At 46.4% G+C, this 22,804-nt stretch overlaps 2 protein-coding genes across 7 annotated transcripts in view; one reads left to right on the top strand and one right to left on the bottom strand.

The window, feature by feature from the left end:
* The window catches only part of CEP164 (centrosomal protein 164), a 29,371-nt gene extending 24,057 nt beyond the window's left edge, over positions 1-5,314 (top strand). For 5 of the 6 annotated variants that reach the window (XM_083368124.1, XM_083368122.1, XM_083368121.1 and 2 more), the window contains 6 exons: positions 141-248; positions 697-811; positions 1,629-1,982; positions 3,075-3,141; positions 3,529-3,651; positions 5,028-5,314. In XM_083368124.1, the coding sequence (XP_083224250.1) occupies positions 141-248; positions 697-811; positions 1,629-1,982; positions 3,075-3,141; positions 3,529-3,651; positions 5,028-5,136 (876 nt within the window). In that variant the 3' untranslated portion in view covers positions 5,137-5,314. Of the gene's footprint in view, positions 1-140; positions 251-653; positions 812-1,628; positions 1,983-3,074; positions 3,142-3,528; positions 3,652-5,027 lie in introns of those variants that run through there. The other variant, XR_014493105.1, reaches the window with a different exon arrangement.
* A 4,799-nt stretch (positions 5,315-10,113) lies between these two features.
* Positions 10,114-22,804, bottom strand: part of DSCAML1 (DS cell adhesion molecule like 1) — a 100,136-nt gene continuing 87,445 nt past the window's right edge. The window contains exons 19-31 of the mRNA XM_083368262.1: positions 19,813-19,966; positions 19,615-19,732; positions 19,369-19,532; positions 19,099-19,197; positions 17,519-17,707; positions 15,969-16,256; positions 15,712-15,867; positions 14,961-14,991; positions 14,760-14,878; positions 14,230-14,382; positions 13,055-13,249; positions 11,564-11,875; positions 10,114-10,911 (exon numbers count right to left, since the gene is read on the bottom strand). Of these exons, the coding sequence (XP_083224388.1) occupies positions 10,469-10,911; positions 11,564-11,875; positions 13,055-13,249; positions 14,230-14,382; positions 14,760-14,878; positions 14,961-14,991; positions 15,712-15,867; positions 15,969-16,256; positions 17,519-17,707; positions 19,099-19,197; positions 19,369-19,532; positions 19,615-19,732; positions 19,813-19,966 (2,421 nt within the window). The 3' untranslated portion in view covers positions 10,114-10,468. The remainder of the gene's footprint in view (positions 10,912-11,563; positions 11,876-13,054; positions 13,250-14,229; positions 14,383-14,759; positions 14,879-14,960; positions 14,992-15,711; positions 15,868-15,968; positions 16,257-17,518; positions 17,708-19,098; positions 19,198-19,368; positions 19,533-19,614; positions 19,733-19,812; positions 19,967-22,804) is intronic.

Genomic DNA, 22,804 nt, shown 5'->3' with positions numbered 1-22,804 from the left:
GCATCCCTGCAAGCAGCAGCTCACAGTTGAGAGACACTTTAACATTGGATAACAGTGGCAGCACACATTTAAATCGGTCCTAACAAAAGTTCCTCATTTATTGGCTTGTGTTACCGTAATGTAACTTTCTTTCCCCCCAGGAAGGGAGGCAGCTAGATGAAATGAAATCTGCCATGCGGAAAGGGCAGGAACTCCTGAAGAAGAAAGAAAAGAGGCTCAGCCAGCTGGAGACCTCTCTTCTGGAAGAGGTAGCTCTGTAGGAGCCAGCCAGGAAGCCAGCCAGCAAGTCTTCCTCAGTGCCATTGCAGCTGCTTATCCTTGCGGGAAGGAGTAGAGGGAAAGAGCCTCTGAACTGTCAGAGCAGCTTTCGTCCCACATCCCAGGGTGTGGGGAGGCCCCATTTTAATTGTTGTTGTCATGTAATCAGCCAGGGCATCTACCTGTCATTTTGCCTATTCAAAACTGATTGGGATGTGCTTGTAGAAGATGGTGCTGAACAAGGTGGCCTGGGTGCTTCAATGACTGTCTCTGCCAGTAACTCGGGATTGTGCTAATTGTGAACACCTGGCTCGACTGCCGATTTTGGCCTAGTCAAAGAAACTAAGCAAGCTGGCACTGCCTGGTGACAATTGGCTGTTGTTTTTTATCCCAGTTGTTGAGACAGAACAGTAAGGAAAACCATTTCTTCTTTACTAGTTTTCTGATGAAGATACAATCAAGGGAGTGGCCTGCAAGAAAATGGTGACTTTTGACCTCAGTGACTCTGAAGACACAAGTAGCCTTATGAGTGCTGATCGGTCTCCTCACAAGAGTAAGTGGATGAATGCTAAGGCCAGCATCCTACAACCTACGAGTTTACACTCATTTTTGTGAACCTGGTTACCTTCCAGGTGGATACCCTTTCATTCCCATTCATGCTCAGCTTATCTGCAGCTGCTGAGAATTCTGGCCAATTCTGGAAAGCATTTGGGCTGCAGAAGGGACACCCTATACCCATAGTTCCACTTTTCCTACTTGCCAAAAAGACATGGCGTATGTCAGGATTTGTGTTTCCTAACACAAGTGTTGCTATAGAATACATTCCTAAACTTTCACACACCCCTTTACTGCAATCTTAACGTACATAACTCCCTTAAAAATCCAAAATGAACACAAATGAACAATGAAAATAATACAGTGAGACTTTGGGAAGGGTGGATCTATCATAACAATGCAACTAAAATGTTCTCTCTCTGTACCTTCCTAACCTTAACTGGGAAACCCTCCCGTAGAAGTCCAGTCGTCAGTTTGTCATCTCCCTTACAGAGTTGCCAGGATAGACTCTTCCCCCCACCCCAATAAACTCCCACCAGCAGCCCTGTTTTTCCTTGATGATGTTGACAGGGTCTTTTTTCCTCTACTTTCCCAGAGTGGATGAATAGCTGGATTAAATTGGTCTGAATAGCTAACTTTAATCTTCTAGAAAGCTACCGCCCCTTCTCTGCCCCCCCTCTCCATACAGGAAGCTTTTAATTCTGAATTGTGGCTGGATTTTAGTTTTCTGGGTTTGGAGCTTTACTACCTCTTTATTCTTTGTCCAGTAATAATCAATAGTTTTCTCCATGCCTCCCCTCCCCTCCCTTTCACAGCAGCTGACTTGAAACCAGATGTCCAGTTTTCTCCCTTTGACAAGACCCAGTATTTGACTGAGTCACTGCAGCGCATCACCAGTGACCTGAACTGTGTCCTTCATCTCCTGAGTACCTTCGACAGCCAGCAGTCTCTCTTCACTTCCACCCAAGGCCAGTCACTGACTCCACCAGGCAGGGATGGAATTCCTCTGACTGCTTATACCTCCCTGGCACGTGCCTATTCGGCCACACCATTTGCACCTTCCGCTGGACTCCAGTCAGCCTGGTGTAATTCGGGTCCCAGTTCTGCTGCTGTGAGCAGACAGTCTGTGGACAGTATGCTGATGGAGAAGTGGCGCAAGTATTTCCCAGGTGGGAATGGATTCTTTGATGCCATTTGAACTCTAATCCTCCTTGAAGGGCTCAGTATTTCAGCTGAAAGGACCAGCAGAGCTTGTTTCTTCTCCCTTCTTTCCCTTTTTCCCTCACCAAAGATGAGGCATGATTGGTAGATTCCAGAAGTAGGGTTTGGATTATTGAGAGTCCGCGTGACACCATGATCTGCAGCTGTGCTAGGAGCTGTTTGTCTTGTTTGAGACTTCCTTTCAAATGGCTGAGGTTTTCTCCTTTGGCTGCTTTCGTTTTCTATCCCAACAGCGTTCTGAGCATTTTCTAAAGATCGTGTTCCCAATAGGAGGTTTTATTTGTAGCCTAGTACATGGGGAATTTTCTTTACAGATGACCATCTTTGCTTTTAATCACCAGTGAGGTAAGAGCAGAATAAATAAATAAATAAATCAAATCATCTTCAAGGACTGATGTAAGACCTACATGTGAGAAGCGTTTAAGACTCAGTTATCTTTGGTCCATGGTATAGAATCCTTTTCTTCAAAAGGTGTGCGAAACAGCAAGCTCACAGTTGCTGATGCTCTTATTTAGTACAGCTTTTAAAATGCATTGGTCGGTCGGTCGGTTGGTTGGGTTGAACCTGTTCTAGAATGATTCCTCCTATGTGAAAAAGCTGAGAATTTGTTTACCTGTAAAGTGTGTTCTATTTATTCACTAGTCAGCAATCCAATTCCTTTCCTGATAGACGACTGATCTAGGTTTAAGAATGAGGACCGAGTTGAGCTATATGATGTAATAGTAGTAAAGAAAACCATTTAGTTATTGAAAAGATCTTTCCTGAAAGGACTTTTTGAAGAACACCCAGTGTCTGAACCAAAATTAATTTGGTCTTCCAAACATGGAGTTTGGGGGATGGAAGCGTCTAAAGAAATCTACCCAGCTCTTGGAGACTAGATTTGGAATAAGTAATATGATTTATTGGAAACTTTTGAAAAATCCAAAGCTCTTGAAATGGATTGATGTCTGAATGAAAAATACAACTTGCCTTTAGACTCTGAATAGTTCTAACAGTGGAAAGCTCTTTGTTATTTGGTAAATGTAGTCTTTTCTGTTCAGGGAAGTTTCCATTGCCATGTGGTGGGCTCGGTGTTCAGGATGAAAAGCTGGACTCCTTAATAACTGGGTAAGGAATCTTCTCGCACCCAAGTTGATATGTCAGTTGAGATCATTGTGTTTTGCCTTACAGCATTGAATATGTCAGCTAGCATAAAACAAGACTTGCCTCCTGGGGAGTAGTTTTAGTGTAGCCGTTTTGCAACTTGCAAAATGTTCTTCTCCTCCTCTAGCTCAGGAGAGAGAAGGGATGTCCTCCTCAGATCTGAGGAAGAGAGCAAGATATTAGAGAGAATTACGCCTGTTCTGATATCAAGAGCAAAAACCCTCCCCACAGGCTTCCTTGAGTCTCCTGGGACTTCACCCAACCTGATTAAGGTCACTGCCTGAGCGCAACCAATTTGTCTGATGCTTGACCACTTTTCCTGGTTGATTGTCCCCATCTGCTTCCCAACAGTGAGCAAGTCTGCCTGTTCCAGCCCCCTCACTTTCAGGGCTCCAAGGCTGAGAAGACAAACATCCAGCGCATGATTGATGCCAATAAGAAATGGCTGGAAGGTTTCAAGAATGATTGCAAAGGGTATCCTTTTGTCCTGTCTAAGCCCCGTAGCTGCTAACTGATATCTCTCACTGCATCCAGTTCCCAAAAAGGCATCGAGATCAAGAGACGCTGAAAATAATAAGCTGTGTCTATAGTGGCCAAGTGCAATAAAACTAATCTGCATTACAGTTTGTATCCATGGGGGCAGGAGAGGAGTTTAGAATCCAGCTGTGGGCTTGGCCTGGCAGGTAGATTGTTTCTTGCCCTTTTCCTTTTCAATCAGATTTGTTCATCAAGCTTCTCATTAAGCTGCAGAAAACAAAGCTGTGCACCCTTCCCTTCTCTCACAGCCTTGTAAATTATGTGAAAAAGTAAGAACACCCCCCCCCCGGAAAGTTTTGACTTTTTCAACATACTTCAACCTATAGATATTTGATCTACAATATTGATAAAGAGGATATATGTGCATCAGTTACATTTTGTCATCCATTCTGTAATTTAAATACATATAATTGCGAATTTCCCATGTGCAAAAGTAAGTACACCCCTTGTAATTTTTTAAAAATATGTGGACTTTATCAATACATCATCTTGACTCCAACAATATGTAAAGGTTAAAGGTGATGTAGTTGAACAAAGAAACAATGAAAAATTGACTTTGCGATCAGTTATTCATCCAAAAATTAACAGATTTCCTTCAGTGGAAATGGGAAGTGCATCCTTGGCTCTAATAGTGGGTATTTCTCCACTTGGCAGAAACCACCTCAAGTAGGCATTTTTTATAACTGTCTACCAGTCTCTGGCTTTGACTAGGAGGAATTTTTCTCCGCATCTCCATGCAGAATTTGCTCAGCTGTGTGATGCTCGAGGGGTTTCACGCCATGCACAGCTTGCTTTAAATCACCCACAGCATCTCAATTGGATTTAAATCTGGGCTTTGACTTGGCCATTCCAGAACCCTCAATTTCTGGTTTTGTTTTGTGGTTTGTTTGTTTTGTTTTTGTTTTTGGCCATGCTGATTTAGTAATGGGGCAGGTAGTATGGGTGGGAGGACTCTATTCTACATTCCTTTGCAAGATCATAGTTCTTTTGGAGTTTCTCCTGAGTTGTTAGGAGGGATTTGCTTCTGAGTGATTTAGTGGAGCCTTTTTTTGTTTCAGGTAAATCCCGATTTTTGGGAGAGAATCAGATGAATCCTGATTCTCTGAATCCTCCTAATGAAATGTATCCCTCTAACTTGGTCTGTGACCAGCTGCATGGCAATAGAAAGCCCAGGTTGTTTTTTTTTTTAAAAAAAATCATTTCTAGGTGAGTTCTCTTCCAGGCCTGGCTGTGGCCAGAGTCCTTCTGCCTATTTGCGCCTTACCAGTTTATGTTGCCATGTCCTTCTGTTTTTCCTTCACTCAAGTTGCCAGACCTCTCTTGCCGAGTCCTTTGAGTCCTTTGCATTCCTCCAGCAGTGGCTCTGGTTTGGTGCAGCTTGGGCTGGATGAGAACAGTCAGATCAAGGTCTACCATTTCTAGATAGACAAAAATCCTGCTTGTCTGCAAAAAGCCTGGCTACCTGTCTAACAACAATATATGATATTATTATCTCTGTACCTAACAGCCTCCACATGTTTTTTTGGGCTGCAGAGATTGATTCTTAGCTATATTTCTCTTGGGAAATTAATTAAAGCCTTTTTGTAGATTTTCCATCAAAGGGAAACGTCATAAATGTGAAAGAGAAAGGCGTGTGTGCTGAATGGAGAAAGGTGGCCTGTCCATCCATACTTAGGGAGCCAGAGAAAGAAAGGGCCCATCCTGAAAGACATGGGCTTGAGGGGCCAGCATCTTCTCTCTTGCCCAGATTCCTCTTTCCACTCTGTCTGCACCTCAGAACCCCCATTTCAGGTATGACCGCTGAGTGGGCTGGCTTTGGGCTTCTGCTCCCACAGCAACTGGGAATATGAACTACAGAGGCTGAAGCAGGTCACGAGCAAGTCCAATTCCCCAGGTGCTTCTGGATTCTGGGAGTTCATTTCTACTCCTGGTTTCTGTCCTTTTCCTAAGGGCTTGTGTACCCGACCTGCTGGTATGCTGTCTGGAGCACTGGCACCGTATCCATGGCACCCACTAGGCAGATTCTTCGGTGCTCCCAGAAACACTAGAGGGTAAATCGAGATGTGGGGTAAATTAGATCAGGCAATGGCCCAATGTACTCTTCCTTGCAAGGAGTTGGTATATCCTTTGATTAAGCTGCCAGAAGAAAGCTAAATTTTTCAACAACCTCCCCTCCCCCACCTCTGTTTTCAAGTGGACCGCTGATCTCTGGGGTTGTTTTTCAAACAGTGGTCACCATGTGTCTAAACAGGCAGCAGAAACCATCCTCCCCACGGGCTGGTGCTACAAGTGGCCTCGGGCCTCATCTCTCCCTCTGGGTGGTCCACAGAAGCTTTTCTCCTGCCTTGTTTGCACCAGGGCTGGAAGAACTTGTTTTATTGGCCTTCCAATAAATGAAATGCATATTATAGCAGAGGACTGGTGGTGTGCATCCTTCAACTATTAACTCTATTTTTAAATTCTGATTAAATGTATTCTTTTCTACATCTTTCGTGGCTTTGTTGCTTTTTCCATGCTGCAGTCAGGAAGATTTTTTTTACAATCAGATTCTAAAATGGCTCACATTTGCATCACTTCATCTGGTCCCAACATTATTTTGTGAGTTGCTATATTCCTTAATCAAGGCAGAGGCAATCATGGAGATTGCTAGGAGAAAAGTGTGTCTCTCTTTGGATACCCAGCAGATCAGCTTCAGCCAGATTATTCTGGTGACCTTTTGTAATCGGAATGTAAATGGTAGTGGGCTTTCCAGAGATCCTTTGCTGAGCAGAAGTCCTGTGCCTTCTGGTCCATGCCTAATCCTTGCCCTCCCCTTTCCCTCTCCCCTGGCGGGCACTATTGGAAGGTGACCTCCCTTGGCATCAGGAATGAAGATGAGAGGTTCCAAAATGGGAGTGCTGCTAGCATCAGGCAGGCCATCTTGGGAGCATTCTAGTGAATCCATCCCTTTGATCAGAGGCAGAGGGAGTTCGCTCACACCCTCTTGTTAGGAAATGATGGAATCAACTGTGTGACATTACAGGGCAAAGGACTCAACACCCACCTCTCTTCTCAGGGATCACTCTGAGACGTTTGCACAAAGTTGTACAGCATTGTATGTTACATCTCAGCAATACAAGTGGGCTGATGGGCTGGGAGGCTGTGGACTTTGAACTGCAATGCCAGTCTTCAGGTCTTTGTACTGACATGCCACCAGCTTGTTTCCCAGCCCAGCCCTTTGCTTTGAAGGTTACCACCATGTCTTGCATGGTGACAACTTCCAGTGTGGCTGTCTAATTGGCTAAGTTGGCATGTGGTGCCAGTCTCTTATCCTGAGGCTGCTGCTTGTCATGTCAAAAAGGAGCACATGGACAAGCCACTTCAAGGCTCCTCTTCAGTGTCACCGATTGCTTTAGGCCAGCATTGCTGCCTGCATGTTAGGGGCAGCGTTTCTTTGCCTGTGGAAACTGGTCCTGAAACTCCTAGTGCTGTGTTTGGAAATGTTGCAGTCCTTTGGACACCTTTGCAATGTAAATATTGATGAGTTGTGCAAGTTGGTCTCATGCTGATAATTACTGCCTGTGTGTTACCACTTTCTTACTGTAGTCCCACCTTGGCCACAGCATATTCTAAGAAATGTCATTGCCCTGTCTAGTCCACAAGTCCCCTCTTTCTTGTGACTCGGCCTCAAGGCCGTTGAGTACATTTCCTTTGGATACGAGTCTCTCAAATATGGAACTAGTAAAGGGGATTGAGGAAGGAGAACTGTTAAGAGCTGTAAGATCTTCCAGGAACTGAAGCCAGAAGTCTCGGCCAGGGGCCATGGCATCCATATATCCATTCACGGGAGTGCCTTACGGTTATGGAGCATTAACACCAAAGCATCTTCTTGGGGGCAGCTACCTTGCCATAAACAATGAAATGCAGCATCTGTGTTACACATGTATCATGTCTGTCAGCCCACATTACCAACTTCCAAGTTTACTTAAAAACTTTTAGTTAGGACTTGGGGCCACAAGGTGATTATGTGATAATTTCACATGTCCTATCCTTAACCCATGATAAAGCCCAAAAGCTGTTAAGGCTAAAATCCCTGTAAATGGATTAATTGAATTCACATAGGAGGAACATGTGAGTTACCTCTTACAAGCCACAGCTGCAGGAATACAGTCTTAATGTGCAGCGGGTTTAGCAAATCACCCTGGGGATCTTTGTCCTTCCCTTTTGAGAATCATTGCCCTCCTCCAGCTGATTAGTGTGTGCTTTCTAATAACTTTGCTTGTTGGATTTGTTTGGAAAGAAAGCCTGGGATAACCAGCTCCTCATCCTCCTCTATCAGTCTCCAAGTTTACTTGCCGGCATTTCCTATGGTCACCTCCTTCTTTTGGCCAATGCTGTTCCAGGGATTGCATCACCCCACTCCCAGTCACTCTGCTTACCTGGTCCTCTGCCCTAGCATGGCAGAAAATTCCTTGGAGTCATTCCAAGACGTCCTGAACAAAACATTTTTTGCAGCTGCTATTCTTGCTTCCTCACCATAATCAGCTACAAAATGAACAGAGAGAGAAGGGGTAGTAAGGGCGTGCTGGTCATGGCTGCCCATCCGACACTGGCTCCCATGCTGCTGAGAGGACACCTTGGCGTGCTCGGATGGGGGGGGGCTTCCTTCCTGAGCTGCTAGCTTTGCCAAGCAGCGATCCAATGGAGCCAGCTGCCGTATTTGTCTTTACTCCTGGCACCTGCAGCAAACAGTTCACTTGCTCAGGCAAAGGTCATCCAGGAGGGATAACGAATTCTCTAAGCGATGGACTTGCTGCCCTCTGCTAGGTAAGGTGGAGCATTGTCCGGGCTGAAACTGCTTACCAACCAGGGGAGCTGATGCAAGGTCTCTCCCCACCTGAACCTGCCCTACTAAAATCATTTGAGGGCTTCTATCAATTGGAAGCTTTGCTTGCTGGTAAGAAAAAAATTGTGTCCTACTGTCTCCCTGTCTGACAATTCCTATTTTATTGGCTGTGCTGAGGAAAGAAAAATGGCACTTTAAAAGGTTTTATTAGATATTACTGCTTTTAAATAGCTGTGGTGCCTAAGAGATGTATACATAAAATAATGATCTCATGCTGATAATTACTGCCTGTGTGTACAAGGCTTAAAATACAGGAGGATCTGGACAGACTCGAACACTGGGCGCTATCTAACAAAATAATAATAATAATAATAATAATAATAATAATAATAATAATAATAATAATAATAATAATAATAATAATTTTATTTATATACCGCCCTTCTCCCGCCCTTGATTTCACCAATGAAATTCAATGGTGAAAAAAGTAAGGTTCTACATTTAGGCAGGAAAAATCAAATGCACAGGTATAGCGTAGGTGGTACCTTGCTCAATAGTAGTAACTGTGAGAGGGATCTCGGTGTCCTAGTAGACAATCACTTCAATATGAGCCAGCAGTCTGCTGCAGCTGCCAAAAAAGCCAACACAGTGCTAGGCTGCATTAACAGAGGGATAGAATCAAGATCATGTGAAGTACTAATACCACTTCACAATGCCTTGGTAAGGCCACACCTAGAATACTGCATCCAGTTTTGATCACCACGATGTAAAAAAGATGTTGAGACTCTAGAAAGAGTACAGAGAAGAGCAACAAAGATGGTTGGGGGACGAGGCTAAAACATATAGGGAACGGTTGCTGGAATTGGGTATGTGTAGTTTAACAAAGAGAAGGGTGAGGGGTGACATGATAGCAGTGTTCCAATATCTCAGGGGCTGCCACAAAGAAGAGGGAGTCAAGCTATTCTCCAAAGCACCTGAAAGCAGGACAAGAAGCAAAGGATGGAAACTAGTCAAGGAGAGAAGCAACCTAGAACTAAGGAGAAACTTCCTGACAATTAGAACAATTAACCAGTGGAACAACCTGCCTCCAGAAGTGGTGAATGCTCCAACACTGGAAGTTTTTAAGAAGAGACTGGACAGCCATTTGCCTGAAATGGTATAGGGGGTTGGACTAGATGACCTCCAAGGTACCTTCCAACTTCTTCTTCCTCTTCTTCCTCTTCCTCTTCCTCTTCTTCTTCTTCTTCTTCTTCTTCTTCTTCTTCTTTTCTTCTTCTTCTTCTTCTTCTTCTTCTTCTTCTTATTATTATTATTATTATTATTATTATTATTAATTATTATATCTGACATTTCCTAGAATAGCTTCATTCATGTTAAAACAGAGGATGTCAATTGCAAGGCCTCTGAAATAGGACTCCAGAATTTATTCTTTCAAAGCTGCCTCTGCCATCTGCATCACAGCTTCCTGTTTGTTCTTGGAGATCAGCCAAACAAAGGACTTTCGTTTTATAGAAACATAACTTTTATTGCACACTGCGCTGGCTTTTTTTTAATAGAAAAAAGTATTAGGCAGATGCAACTGGAAGCAAATCCCATAGTTTACCAAACAGTAAAACAACATGCAGTGTCCCAAAGGGGTCTTTAAAAAAAAAAAGTCTGTGTGATGAGGGCGATGGGAGGATGAGAAAGAGCGGGTGCCCAGCAGGATTCAGCACCCTCTTCGGCAACACTAAAAGGAGAGCAGGGCTTCTTCCATAAAAGAACTTCCTGCAGATGCTCAGAGCCCTCGTGACTTTCCCCCCCAGTTCTGGAGAAGAGAAAAATAGTTTCATTTATACAAAAACAAAAAATCCATTCTGTACAAGAGCTCCACTTAATTACAGTATAAATGACTTGGAGAAAGAGCCGCATCTGTCCTTCCTACCCACTCTAGACCAGCGTATAGGATTTGGAGTAGGCACCAGTTCCCTGCTTCTGTGGCCTCCCTATGCCAGATGTGCTCATTTCTAATAGTGAGTCTTTAGACCCCCCAATCTTGCTATGCGTAAGCAAGCGTGGCTCAGCAGCAGGACCCGGGCTAGGTTCGGGGGCCGGGGCAGGAGCAGCAGTGGGAGCAGCAGGAGGGGCACCACTGGCCGAGCCTGGCATGGCAAGAGTTCTCTGAGGTAAGGTGGTGGCTGCAGTTGTGTGTGGCGCAGCCGAGGCTTTGCTGCTGGCATCTAAAGTCAAGTGTCTGGCTTGTGTGTGATAGGTCCGAGCCAGATTTCGTATGGAGGCTTCCCGGGGTGGCACTACAGGACAAGGGTCTTGAAGGTCTGGCTTGCGGAAGAACGTTTCAGATTTCATATACAAAGGCAGGTTGCAGTAGTCACCTGTAAAAGGTAGAAAGAGGGTGAGCAGAGGTGGGGCCAGGAGGAGCCCCAAGGTTACTCAAGCACAAATGGGATGCAACAGGACCAGAGAAAAAATTCATCCAGTCCACTGAAAACAAGCAACTCCTTCAGGGAAAAGGCAAAGCAGGTGAAAGAAGTCTAAAGATCCAGCCCACTCTGTGACTGGCAAGCACCAGCGCTCCCTCCCCGCATCCCCTTTAGACCCCCAGCTCTCTGGAGCAAGCATTACCATCCCAGTTTGGTTCTGAGTACCTAACTTGAGGGTTGGTTGCTCTTCCCTGCACAGAGCACCTCCCATTCCGCTATCCAAGCTCATTCAAACACTTTACGGGAAGACTGTCCTGAGCTGCCTCATGAAGAGCTGCAATCAGTGGCTACAGTGCAGTATTGGAGGCAGACTCTGCTCGCAGACTCTGCTTGACCTCACAGTCAAGGCTGACTCAGCCTTCCATCCTTCCAAGGTCAGTAAAATGAGGATCCAGATTGTTGGGGGCAGTATGCTGACATTGTAAACTACCCAGAGTGTGCTGTAAAGTGTTATGGGGCAGTATACAAGCCTAAATGCTTTCGCTCTTTGGGGCTGAGCTCTTCATTTGGGGCACCAAAAGGCAGCAACTGCATCATAGCTCACTTTTATTTGCTCGGTGAGGGATAGGCACAGCTACACCCTTGCCACGGTCACTGTCTTGTGGTTTGGGAGGAGAGGCTGTGAAGCGGCAGATGCCTGGCTCGGAGGGAGTGCTCATGGAAGTCATGCTGTCAGCATTCTCATTGGTGCCAGTGGTCATCTGGTCAGAGGAGCTGTCAGAAATGAAGCACTCTGTGATTTCAAACTTGGCATGCTGCAGCTGCTCCTCTAACTTGGCATGCTCATAAGCCCGAGCCAACTCTTCGTAAGTGGATGAGGCACTCTCCGTGGACACCATGCTGTTTCGGCCTTTGTCTGTGGAAACAAGAGGGAGACAATGTAAACCCTGCCAGGACAACCTGCAAGCCAGTTGATTTCACTCCCACTCTATGCTAAGATGAAACAGCTTGGAATGCATGAAGTCAGTTTTTATTTATTTATTTATTTATTATTTAAATTTATATACCGTCCTATTCCCGTAGGACTCAGGGCGGTTTACAGGGAGAATTAAAATACATAGCATACAAAAATTAAAAACAGTTAAAACTATGATTAAATTACAGTCCCTGAAATTAAGCTAAAACCCAATTAAATTAAATTAGTTCCTGCACTTCCTAACTCTGGAGCCAAAGAAGAGACATGGTGTAGATATTATCTCAGAGTCTTTGAAGATCTGGGCAGGAACAAACAGACTCAAGTTCAATCCTGATAAGAAATGAGTGGATGTGACATTGGAACCCAGTGGTATCCCATCTTTTCTTCTGGACAGGCTCATGCTCCGTAAGCCCAAAATGCTTCAGAAATAAAGAGATCTTTTTGGATTTGCAACATCTGTTCAAGGAGTAGAAGGCAGCTATGGCTAGGAGACTTTTTGTGCAACTCCATCTTGCATGTTAGTAACAACACTTCCTGGATAAGAAGTATCTGTTCACAGCTACTTATTTCTTCATCACCTCTTAATTTAACTCCTGCAATGAGCTCTCCCAGAAGCTTCTGTCTGTTCACTAAGCTCCAAAAGGAAGCATACACTTTCAACCCCACCATAAGGCACCATGACAGATAGATGACTTTTCCTTTGCTGCCCCTCTCCTGGTTCTGCACCTGAATTCAGATCATGAACAAGCTGCTGGTCTTCAGAAGAGCTACTTAGGTCTGACTATTTTGTCAAGTCTTTGACATATAATAGAAGCTGTGAGTGACATTCCTTTGTGTGATGATGCATGAAAGGGGGTAGTAGTAGCTATTAGTAGAATTAGCCTGGTTTATGTTATAATTTTTGTTGTTTTTAATTTAATGTGTTATTTTGTGGAACCATTTAAGAATCTAGTTTCTCTGTTTGCATATAAATTAAAATAAACAAATAAAACCTCCACAAAATATGCGGAAAGAAGAGTGAGCCTCAATTTTTAGCTCCTGAGAGTTCTGGGGTGGTAGGGCACAACAAACTGCAGCTGGATTTGGATGGCTGTGCTTTGTGGGTGTAACTCGACTCACCTGTGTCCTGCGACAAACTAGCACTGAAACTGTCGCTTTCAGTCACTGTGATGCCATGCTGGGAGCCAACTGCTCTCCAGTCAGAGGCCAGAGTCCGTGCTGGCGTGGAGGCCTGGCACTTGGTGAGAGTCCACTGGCTGGAGTATCTGTTCCGGGTACTGTGTGTAGATTTCACACTTTTCCTTGAAACAGGATCTGCAAAAGAAAATGGCTGCTGTTTCTGCCTTTGGAAGGAGAAATAAGAACTGTGTAGATTGGACCTTATGAGGCTGGGCTGAAATCTGCCTCATGTAGTTGCTGTAGTTTCTCACGAACAGCTTCATTTTTACGTCAGCGATGCCTTGTATCTAAAATGTTTTTTTGTACTTGCAGATTATTCTCTCTCCCCACCCCCTTTGAATATAGTCATGGTGGGATTTATGCAACATTCCATGTACTGAATATGTCGTGTGCAGCGTATGAGATGGAACACGACACGGATCAAAACATAGACCAGGCCTGGACCTAGAAGGCCAATTATCTGGCCAGAAGCGGCAAGCCAAACACAAAACCATTGGTGTGTGAGGACAGAAGCCCTGACAAGACGGGGAATAGGAAAGTGCTGAGCAGCTGGAGGAGATGAACCAGTCGGGGAAGAGAGGGGCAGCTATGGGGCTGACTGGAGTGCCACCTGTGGGCTTGAGCAAGGCACACAGAAGATAAAGCAGGCCCTGGCATGCAGGTCAGATAGAACCATCAGAGGGCAGAGAAGGGCCAGACAGACCAGTGTTCATTAGATCCCTTTAAATTTTGGGGAGGCAAGACCTGAAATCACTAAAAACAGGCTACAGTCTGGCCACATGCCAAACTGCAATACATTTATTTTGCAGATAAAGGGCATAAATAGTCAAGTTCTCACAACCTCACTGTTCCAGCACTGTCAGTTTAGGTTAACATAGCCACACGATTCAAAGCCTCTTATCAGAGCTGGTTACTGTGAGAAATGAAACCTTAGTAGAGTCTGAGAATTTGGCTACAAGTAGGGCCAAGAGTTCCCCCAGAGACCTCTTCCATCCCTCCATGCCTAGTGACCGTCTGCCTTCAGACGCATTTGGTTTAAAGCGTCTCTGCTTGGGCGAAGACCTCTGATCTTTTTCCTGCTGGGGCCAGAGTGGAGGATTGTCTGCAGTGCTTACTTGTGCCAGGGCGGATGTCAGACATATCAATCAAAGGCCCTGTGTTCTGGATCAGTGCTGGATGGTGTAGTGACACCCCTGTGCAGAAGGTCTGTGGATTGACAGTCTGGTTGAATTCTGGGTCAGAGACTGGGACTGTTGCTTTGTCATCTCCTATGGAAAATAAATTTGGATAATGACATCCCACCCTGGGATGGCTAAGAAGCAATAACCCCCACCTCGACCCCTCCTGCAAGAGAAGTCCAGAGTTGGAGGGTGTCCCTTTATGTTCTTAGAGCCTCATTGGGGGTAGAGAGGAAGGCTGGCACCTGCAACTGGCCACACCCAAAATGCTTGCCAGGAGTCCCAAAACACTATTCAACCCAGTTGATGCTGGGAAGGAGAGAATCTAGACTCCACCTAGGACTGCAGTCACATCTGCACGGAAGAGCGATCCCATTCCCAGAGCCAGGGAGAGTAATTGGACAAGGGCAAAACACAAAGGAGGCAGCTCTGGGGATAAGGCTGGGAGGTGAAGCAAAGCCACTCACCAATCTGTTTGATCCCCTCCTTGTCCTCGATGAGCAGCTGAACCCGGGGGATGTCGATGTGCAGCCGAGGGCCTTGGGGAGGACCCTTCACAGGCGTGTCAAAGCTACGATTATTCTTACTGCAAAGGAGAAGAAGATAGGTCCTCTGTATTCACCCTGCATTGAAATGCTAACCAGCAAGACTTGAATGTGGTTACCCACCTGATGAGCATTTCAGCCAAACTCTTGGCATCTGCAAAGGAAAAGAGCAGAGAGGCCTGAATGGGGGCAGCAGAAGCAGCAGCCCTCTGCCCCGGCTGCTCTTGTGCAGCTTGAATCAGGCCTTGAGGTTACTGTGGGTTCTCTGGCCTGGGGGGTGGGGTGTCCCTTTCTAAGGGGAGCTAAGGCTAAAGGAAAGAACAAAGAGGGGTGCATGCCTGTGGAGGTAACCCTCGACTTACCAGTGTTCCTTTAGTGACAATAGCACTGAAAAAGTGACTTACGACCAGCACTTACGTATACTTAGAACTGTCGCAGCGTCCCTGCAGTCACCTGGCTGCAGTTTGGGTGCTTGGCAACTGACAGTTGCAGCTCCTGCACCCACCATTGGGTCCTTCCCAACCAGCTTCTGACAAGCAAAGTCCATGGGGAAGCTGGCAGGGAAGGTTGCGGCAAAAGAGGCTGTAAAGCCAAGTGTCGTCCTATGAGGCCTCACTTAAAGGCTGTGCCCCTTAACAATGAATTTTCAAGTCGAGTCCCAATTGTAGTTGTAAGTCAAGGAGTATCTGTACCGCCAGCTCTAATGAGGGTTCTATTCTGCAGCACCCACCTTTCTCCCCCAGCCCCACCTACATAGGCAGCTGCAGGGACCGAATCCTCTGGAGGGGAAAGCCAGATTGATACCTGCTCAGGCTCATCTGGCCTTGGGGTTTCTCTCCTGGCTAAAAGGGATTCCCAAGAACCAAACATTCACCTCGCAAACGCTTCAGACGCTTTTCCTTCCGCTTCTTTCGAACGACAAAGAGCAACGCCACACCAAGTGTGGCCAAGATGACAGGGCAAGCGATGGTGAAAAGCTTCTTGACATCATCTCCTTCTCCTTGCGCAGACTTAATAGGTGGAATAGTGCCTGTGCAAAAGAAGTGTCAAAGCACAATCTGTGCAACCCCTGAACAAGCCCGACCCGCAGGGAACGGGGGCTTCTAAACTCCCCAGCCAATCCACACTCACTGCCATCATAGTCCAGGGTGGCGAACTGCAGGGTCTCATTGCCACAGCCGGCACTGTTGCATGCTTTCATGCGCAGCTCATACCAAGTGGCTTCGTGCAGGTCAGTCAGAAAGACTTCACTGGAATAATTGGCTCGCAGGCTCTGCCAAGCCCAGGTGCTTTTGGGGCGGAACTCCAGGACGATGGCTACAATGGGGCAGCCCCCATTGTTCCAGCCTTGCAGGCTCAGCCTGGCATGGGTGGAGTTGATGTGGGTGAACAGATGTTGGTCCTTATTGAAAGACGGCTCTACAAGGAGAAGGAAGCAGGTGAGCTTGGGCAGAATAGAATAGAGCAGTTTGCCAGGTTCTGGAAAGAGGCACCAAGAGTTTCTTTCATGACCTTTGTTCCCTTAAGGTGTACTGCCTAAACCACTAACCAATACAACGTAGAGCAGACACATTAAGTATCATCATCATCATCATCATCATCATCATCAATTTAGGCACTACAAAACCCAGAGCTCCCAAGAGGCTCTCCATGAGCTGTCTGCCACCACAGTAACACAGCCCGGGCAGGTGCTCCCTTCAGCTAGACTCCTCAGGCAGCTGCCCTTTCCCAGCTGTGCAACGGCAAATGAGGATCACCTCCCAAAGGATCAACTCCCCCCTCTAAAAAGGGGTCAATTAATTTCCCTCTTCCCTCCAAAAAAAGATTGAATTAATTATTTGTTGAGTTGCAGGCTACACAACATCCATATTCATTGCTAGCTATATAAAAATTATTTAAATTATTAGTAATTGAAGTTCAAACATTCAAACGTTCAAAATATCTCCAGAAAAGAAGGAAAAATGGGGGAGGAAGAGGGGGCTATTTAAATGCTTTTTCTAATTTTCTTGGTTTGGGGAAAGCAACGCTTTTTTTTCTACAGACAAACTCACGGCAGAATTTAAACGGAAAAGTGTTCATGATTCTTCCATAAGGATCCTGTATTCATTAGGAGGCCTTCTTAATACAAGAAAATTCACAGTGGCTTTGATCCTAAATGGTCTGGCTAAGATCTGCACCAAGCTTGCAATCAACTTGATGTGTGTAATATTTCAATTAGGCTTCAGGTGATGCACTTGTCTCTGGCATTCCTGAAATTGACAAACCTTTGAAACCATTGAGGCTGACTGCGAACCATTATAATAACCTTGTCTGCCTTGTTTAAACGAGTTCCTTAGGAAGCCAGGGTGAAATACTCCCACAGAAGGCTGTTCCTCCTTCAGATGAGCTCCAAGCCAGAAGAAAGTCAGGATGGATGGCGTTTTTATGTACAATTTGTTAAAACGTGTGTGGGAACCACAATTTCCCTCTGAAATCTTTCCTTCCCAATTAACTCCAATTCTAAGAAAGCCTCTCAGTCTTCCTCTGGACAAATTCCAATGTCCACTCTGCAAGGCTTCCTTCCTTCCTTCCTTCCTTCCTTCCTTCCTTCCTTCCTTCCTTCCTTCCTTCCTTCCTTCCTGCCAGAGGCTCCCAGCTGCTGCCTCTACCTTGCTCCTCCCCCAGCCCCAGGCACCAGTCACCTCTGCCGTGGGTCTTGGCCTCAATGATCTCACTGATGCGACCAGCTCCAACGCTGTTCTTGGCTGCCAGCTTCACCTTATACCAGGTCCCGCATTTCAGGCTGCCCAGCTTGAAGGAGCGCTCTGCAGAAGCAATTAACACGTCCTTCCACTCCTCACTATTATCCACTGAGTACTGGAGCACAAAGCCTGCAGGGATGCAGCAAAGGGAGCAATTTGGAGAAGGGGAATCCATGCAGCAGGAGCCTCTGCCATCTCCTTGCCCCCCAGTTCATGCCAGCAGCTCAGGCTTAAATCCCTGAAGACTCCCCCTGCCCCACGACAGCCGCGGTTTCCTCCAAAGAAAGAAATGGCAAATCTTCCATTGGGTGCCCAGCCTTCTAGGCAGCCATCTCCCCTTTGTCAAAAGGCAAATTCACAGCTCAATAAGCAAAGCCAAACAAGAAGGTGCAGGCTGCCTCAGGGCCCATCTGTGCATGTCATCAAGGAGGAGTGTGGCTCCTACACATGTATCCTTGTGCCAGAGAGGGAGGGGGTTCCATTCAGGCAGTTGGGGACCTGCTGCCACCTACTCCCCCACTCCCATGAGCCATGAAGTAGAAAATGGCTCCTTGGGCTCCTTCAGTTGTGCTCTTCCATGCCCATCCTTTTTCCAGCTCTCTTCCTGCTCCTCCACTTGCTCCTCTTGGAAGTCACACACACACACACACACACACACACACACACACACACACACACACACGGCCCAACCAAAAAATGAATCAGTCCAGGCAGGGGATTCTACCTCCATCAGCTGCACCGCAGTACTTCTGGCTGTTTCAATTAAAAGCAAACACATCCAGCAAATGCTGCTGGCTAGGGAGACTGCCTTGTAATTATTTCCATGTGTTTAATTAATTGCAATGTGAAGACTCCCTTCACTCCTTCTTCTGGGGCTGCCATTGTTTCCCTGAGGGCACTGAAGCGGATGAACAAGGAGGCACTGGCAGACAGCTTCACACCAGGAATCAGGCCGAGACTGGGGAAATGCATCTTGGAATCTCCACTGATTTTGGCCTAATCTTCCACCAGGTGCTACCTATCAAACCCTACCAAACTATAGTCCTGTTGTGAAATAAAATGGAGGATAGGATCTTCCTCCTCCTCTCCTCCTCCTCTTCCTCCTCCTCCTCCTCCCTAAACAAGCTGGTTGGGGAGGTACAAGGAACCTGAGCCCAGGTAAGAAAGAACTGCCTGACCTTCCCTGCCTTTCCTAAATAAGCTGCAGTCGGAACTGTTTGGAGCTTACACAGACACACCCACACACAGACACACATGCACAACCTCAGATGAAGCTTTAAGGAGTCTTTCACAGAGCCAAGAAGCCATTCAGTGCTCCTCAAAAGAATGCCTTCACCCAATATCAAAATCTTTGGCCACAGCATCATGAGGCAACTACGCCCAGAAGACCAAGAGTCCACCCTGCAGAAAGAAGGCCCAAACCCAGAGAAGGATGGGGGAGACAGAGTTGGAGAGATATTCAGGAAAAGCCAAGCTTTGTCTGTCTACCCAGCAAGCGCAGCCACTCTCCTTCAACTTGCCTCGGATGGAGCTGCCACCATTGTCACCAGGGATCCAGGCCAAGGTGATAGATGAAGCCGAAGTCTTGGACACCATCAGCCGGGGCTGGTCTGGAGGGACTGAAAGGGAAGGCCATTTGGGTCAGCTTCCTTCTCACCTGTCTCCTTCACATTCAGCTGTAGGAGCTCGCCAAACTGGGCACTCTCGGGCAGGGAAGTTAGGCAGTCATTTGTCCTAAAGACAAACTGCCCCCTCCCCGGGGGGGAGGGGAGTTCCTTCTGATAGCTCACCTTGCACCAGCAAGTTGACAATGATGGTATCAAATCCCCAGGTATTTGTGGCAGTGCAAGTGTAATAGCCCGAGTCCTCAGCTTTCACAGAGCGCAGTATTAGGGTGCCGTTGGACTGAATCTGACGATGACCATCCAAAATGACTGGAATAGCCGAATCATCACTGCAAAAGAAATCCTGAACATTAGAAACGCATGGTCTGGCCAGAGATCTTCCAAGCCCCTCCCCCCTTGGTAAAAAAATACCTGTCTTTAGTCCACTTCACAGCTGGAAGAGGATCCCCCACTGAACTGCATGGCAGTCGCACATCTTTCATCCAAGGGGTGGTAACTGTGCCCCCAAATGAGATGATCTTGGCTGGAGCTGCAAAAGAGGGGGAGGGTGACATGGTGGGGGGTCTACAGCAGCTGAGCTGCTAGACACTCCCCATTCCACTGCCAAACCTTTTCCAGCAGGCTCAATGGTGACTTTCTCGCTCATGTTGCCCCGCCCTGCAGAGGTGACAGCGGCAACCCAGAGCAGGTACTGTTGACCACGGTTCAGGTGTGCAATGCGATAGAACAGCTGCTCCGGACTTGTTTCGTACTCGCTGGGAGCCTGCAGGAGAACCGAAGGAGAACAGGCCTGCAGCTGGATCAGACTGCTTTCCTGCTTGCCCAGTGGAGGCCTCTCGGGAACCCACGTACCCCAACAGCTGCCACCCACAGGCCTGTGGCCCTGGAGGCAGCATTAGCAGCCTGCACTAGCAATCCCTGAGCCATTGCTAAATTCAGGGGTTCAGGGGCCCTTGTTGATATACATCTTCCTTTCCTTCTTGGTCTGTCCAAAATCTCAGCAACTTGGCTTCCCTGAAACGCCCCTGCTTTCTGGTCTTAGGAGGAAGGCTTTTCCCTAAGAGCTTTCCTCAACTTCTACAAGATTTCATACATTTGTGCAGATAGGATATTCTTTCTACAATGGACCAAATTTATTATTTACTCTCCATTTCTTCAAGCTAGACAGATACTTCTGGATTTCTTCAGTGCCTGTTTCTGTTTTAAGCAAAAAATAGTGACAACTTCACTTTTGACCTATAACTTGGACTCTTTTATAAACAAGTTAAATAGCCCCAATCTCTGCTGTTTACAAGAACCTAAAGGGGGAAATAACTCAGACCTCAGCTCTGAGGTCCTGGACCTCACCCTGTCTCTTGGGCAATCAGAACACAAGGTTTACATTATTGGCCTGGAACTGACAGATGGTACCTACTTGTGTGTTTGTCGTGCTATTACAACTCCCAACTCCCAGCATGCCCTGCTTCTGACTCTTGCAAGACAGATCTGGGCAAGCAGAGGACATGCCTGTTCAAGAGAGGCTTCAGGCTGCTGGGGCTTGCACTGATTGCTGGTTTGACAGAGTGTCCAGTTTGCCTGGCTGGACCACTTTTAAACTGTGGCCCGAGGCACATCCCCGTGGAGCCAGTCAGGCAGACTGCCCTGCCTCCCAAGGCCCTCAGGTTCTCAGCATCTGGGCTCCTCTCTGGGGTCAGGAGGAAGGGAGGCTCTCCCCTCCCCCTCCCTGGGGAAGTCTTGCATTCCAGATTCAAGGCTGCCACAAGTGCCCAGAGCTGCCACCTGTGGGCACATGCGGCTGCCTGGGAAGCTCCATCAAGGCCAATGCCAAGCCTGACTGGCAGACAAATATCTCACCTCTGTGCCTGAACAGTTTTGATTTTGCATGCTTGGAACATGGACTGATAGATCCACAGGCAGAATACTTAAATATAACCATTGTTTAAATATGCAAGCATAAATATTGCATTGCATGCACAATTTTAAGCCAAATGGCAGCCTTGACAAGATGCCAAGGAAACAATATCAGATCCCAGCAGCTTCACCAGTTGCTTTGATGAAAAGATTATGTTGCCCTGGAAACGAAGGGCTCAGATGTTAAAATGAACTGTAGAAAGCAATTTTGATAAGCAAATGCTGTCCCCGCCCTCCTTTCCAAGCTAACATAACCTGAATGTTCCCAGGAAGCTTTGGGGGCCAACTAAAGTCTGGGCTGCATCCATTTCCATGTTGCTGCTGCCATTGGTGCAGCTACACGAGACGGAACAAAAGAGCAACCGACCAGAGGGGCAGCAGCCTGTTCTGTAGAAGATGCTTCTTTCTTTCTCTTTCTTTCTTTCTTTCTTTCTTTCTTTCTTTCTTTCTTTCTTTCTTTCTTTCTTTCTTTCTTTCATTTATTTATTTATTTAAAGATGGGTCACGGCCTCCTAAAAAGTGAAATGATGATACACAAGAGTTGTAAAATCATATTCATATTGCAATAAATCCCTGGAGTCTCTGCATCTCCTGCTCAATTGGATGCAGGAAATGGGTTGCTAATGAAGCCTCATCCTAAACCACAAGTTGCACATATATGTTAACAAAAATGGGTGAGAGGCTCTCCATGTTGGAGTGGCTCCTTCCCACCAACCAAGACTAGAGGTCAAGAAAAAGGAGAGGCAATGTCAAAGACTACTACTAATTTCCAGAAGAACATCATGACAAGTGGCATTGGATGCTGCTGAGAACTCTAGAAGGACCCCTGTTCTTCCTGTTCCTGCTACAGGTCATCCACAAGAGTAAACAATGCAACTTGTGTCCCCTATCCAGGGATGAGCACAATCTAGAATCCATAACAACTTCATCCCAAGGCCCCAACACCTTCTTCTACTATCTTCCCAAAGAAGGGCAAGTTTGGGCTGGAAGCAGATGCTCACTTCATGGCAATATCATTCCCACTTTCAAAAAGGCATTTGTCATTACTCTAGTTCAGTTCCTTATATCATCCTCTCCTGGCAACTCTGAAAAGCCAGGAGGGACAAGGAGTTAGCCTACATATGGCAAAGTTCATCCCACAGAAAACCCTTTCAACCTTCTTGGGGTTCATGGTTCAAATGAATCTCTTGTGATTTTTGCAAGGCACAGATTGCTGAATCTCATTGGACATTGTCCAGCTCAACAAGCTATGAGTGATTTTGTCTGCAATGTGACTAACCAAAAAAGGTAGTCGTGGCTTGAAGGTACTTCTTCAAAACCCAACACAGTTGAGATAACCTCAACCAGCTGCTGGTACATCAAGGTCATGGAAGTAGTTATGCTTCAACTAAGCTTGAGGTCAAATTATCTGCCAAATCCCTGGGCAATTCCCAAAGCACGCTTGAAAACCAGAAAAATCCACAGAGGCCTAAGACAGACCATTCTAACTGAACCTACCCTCTGAGGCTACCAAAGTAGGAGGTGTGTATGGCCAGCCTAAACCAAGGGGCAGCCACCCTATTGCACAGGAAGAGAAGCATTTTTTCTTTTCTGAAGCCTTTCCTGTAGATCAGCACACCACCTCAGTCCATTCTATGGCAGGGAGCTCAGAGCAGAACCTGCCAAAAGCTCTCTCCTAATTTGCATCCAG

Source organism: Vipera ursinii, assembly GCF_947247035.1.
Source record: "Vipera ursinii genome assembly, chromosome: 8".
NCBI lineage: Eukaryota > Metazoa > Chordata > Lepidosauria > Squamata > Viperidae > Vipera > Vipera ursinii.
Note: the sequence above shows the minus strand (reverse complement) of the source record. Positions and strands in the feature narration are given on the sequence as shown.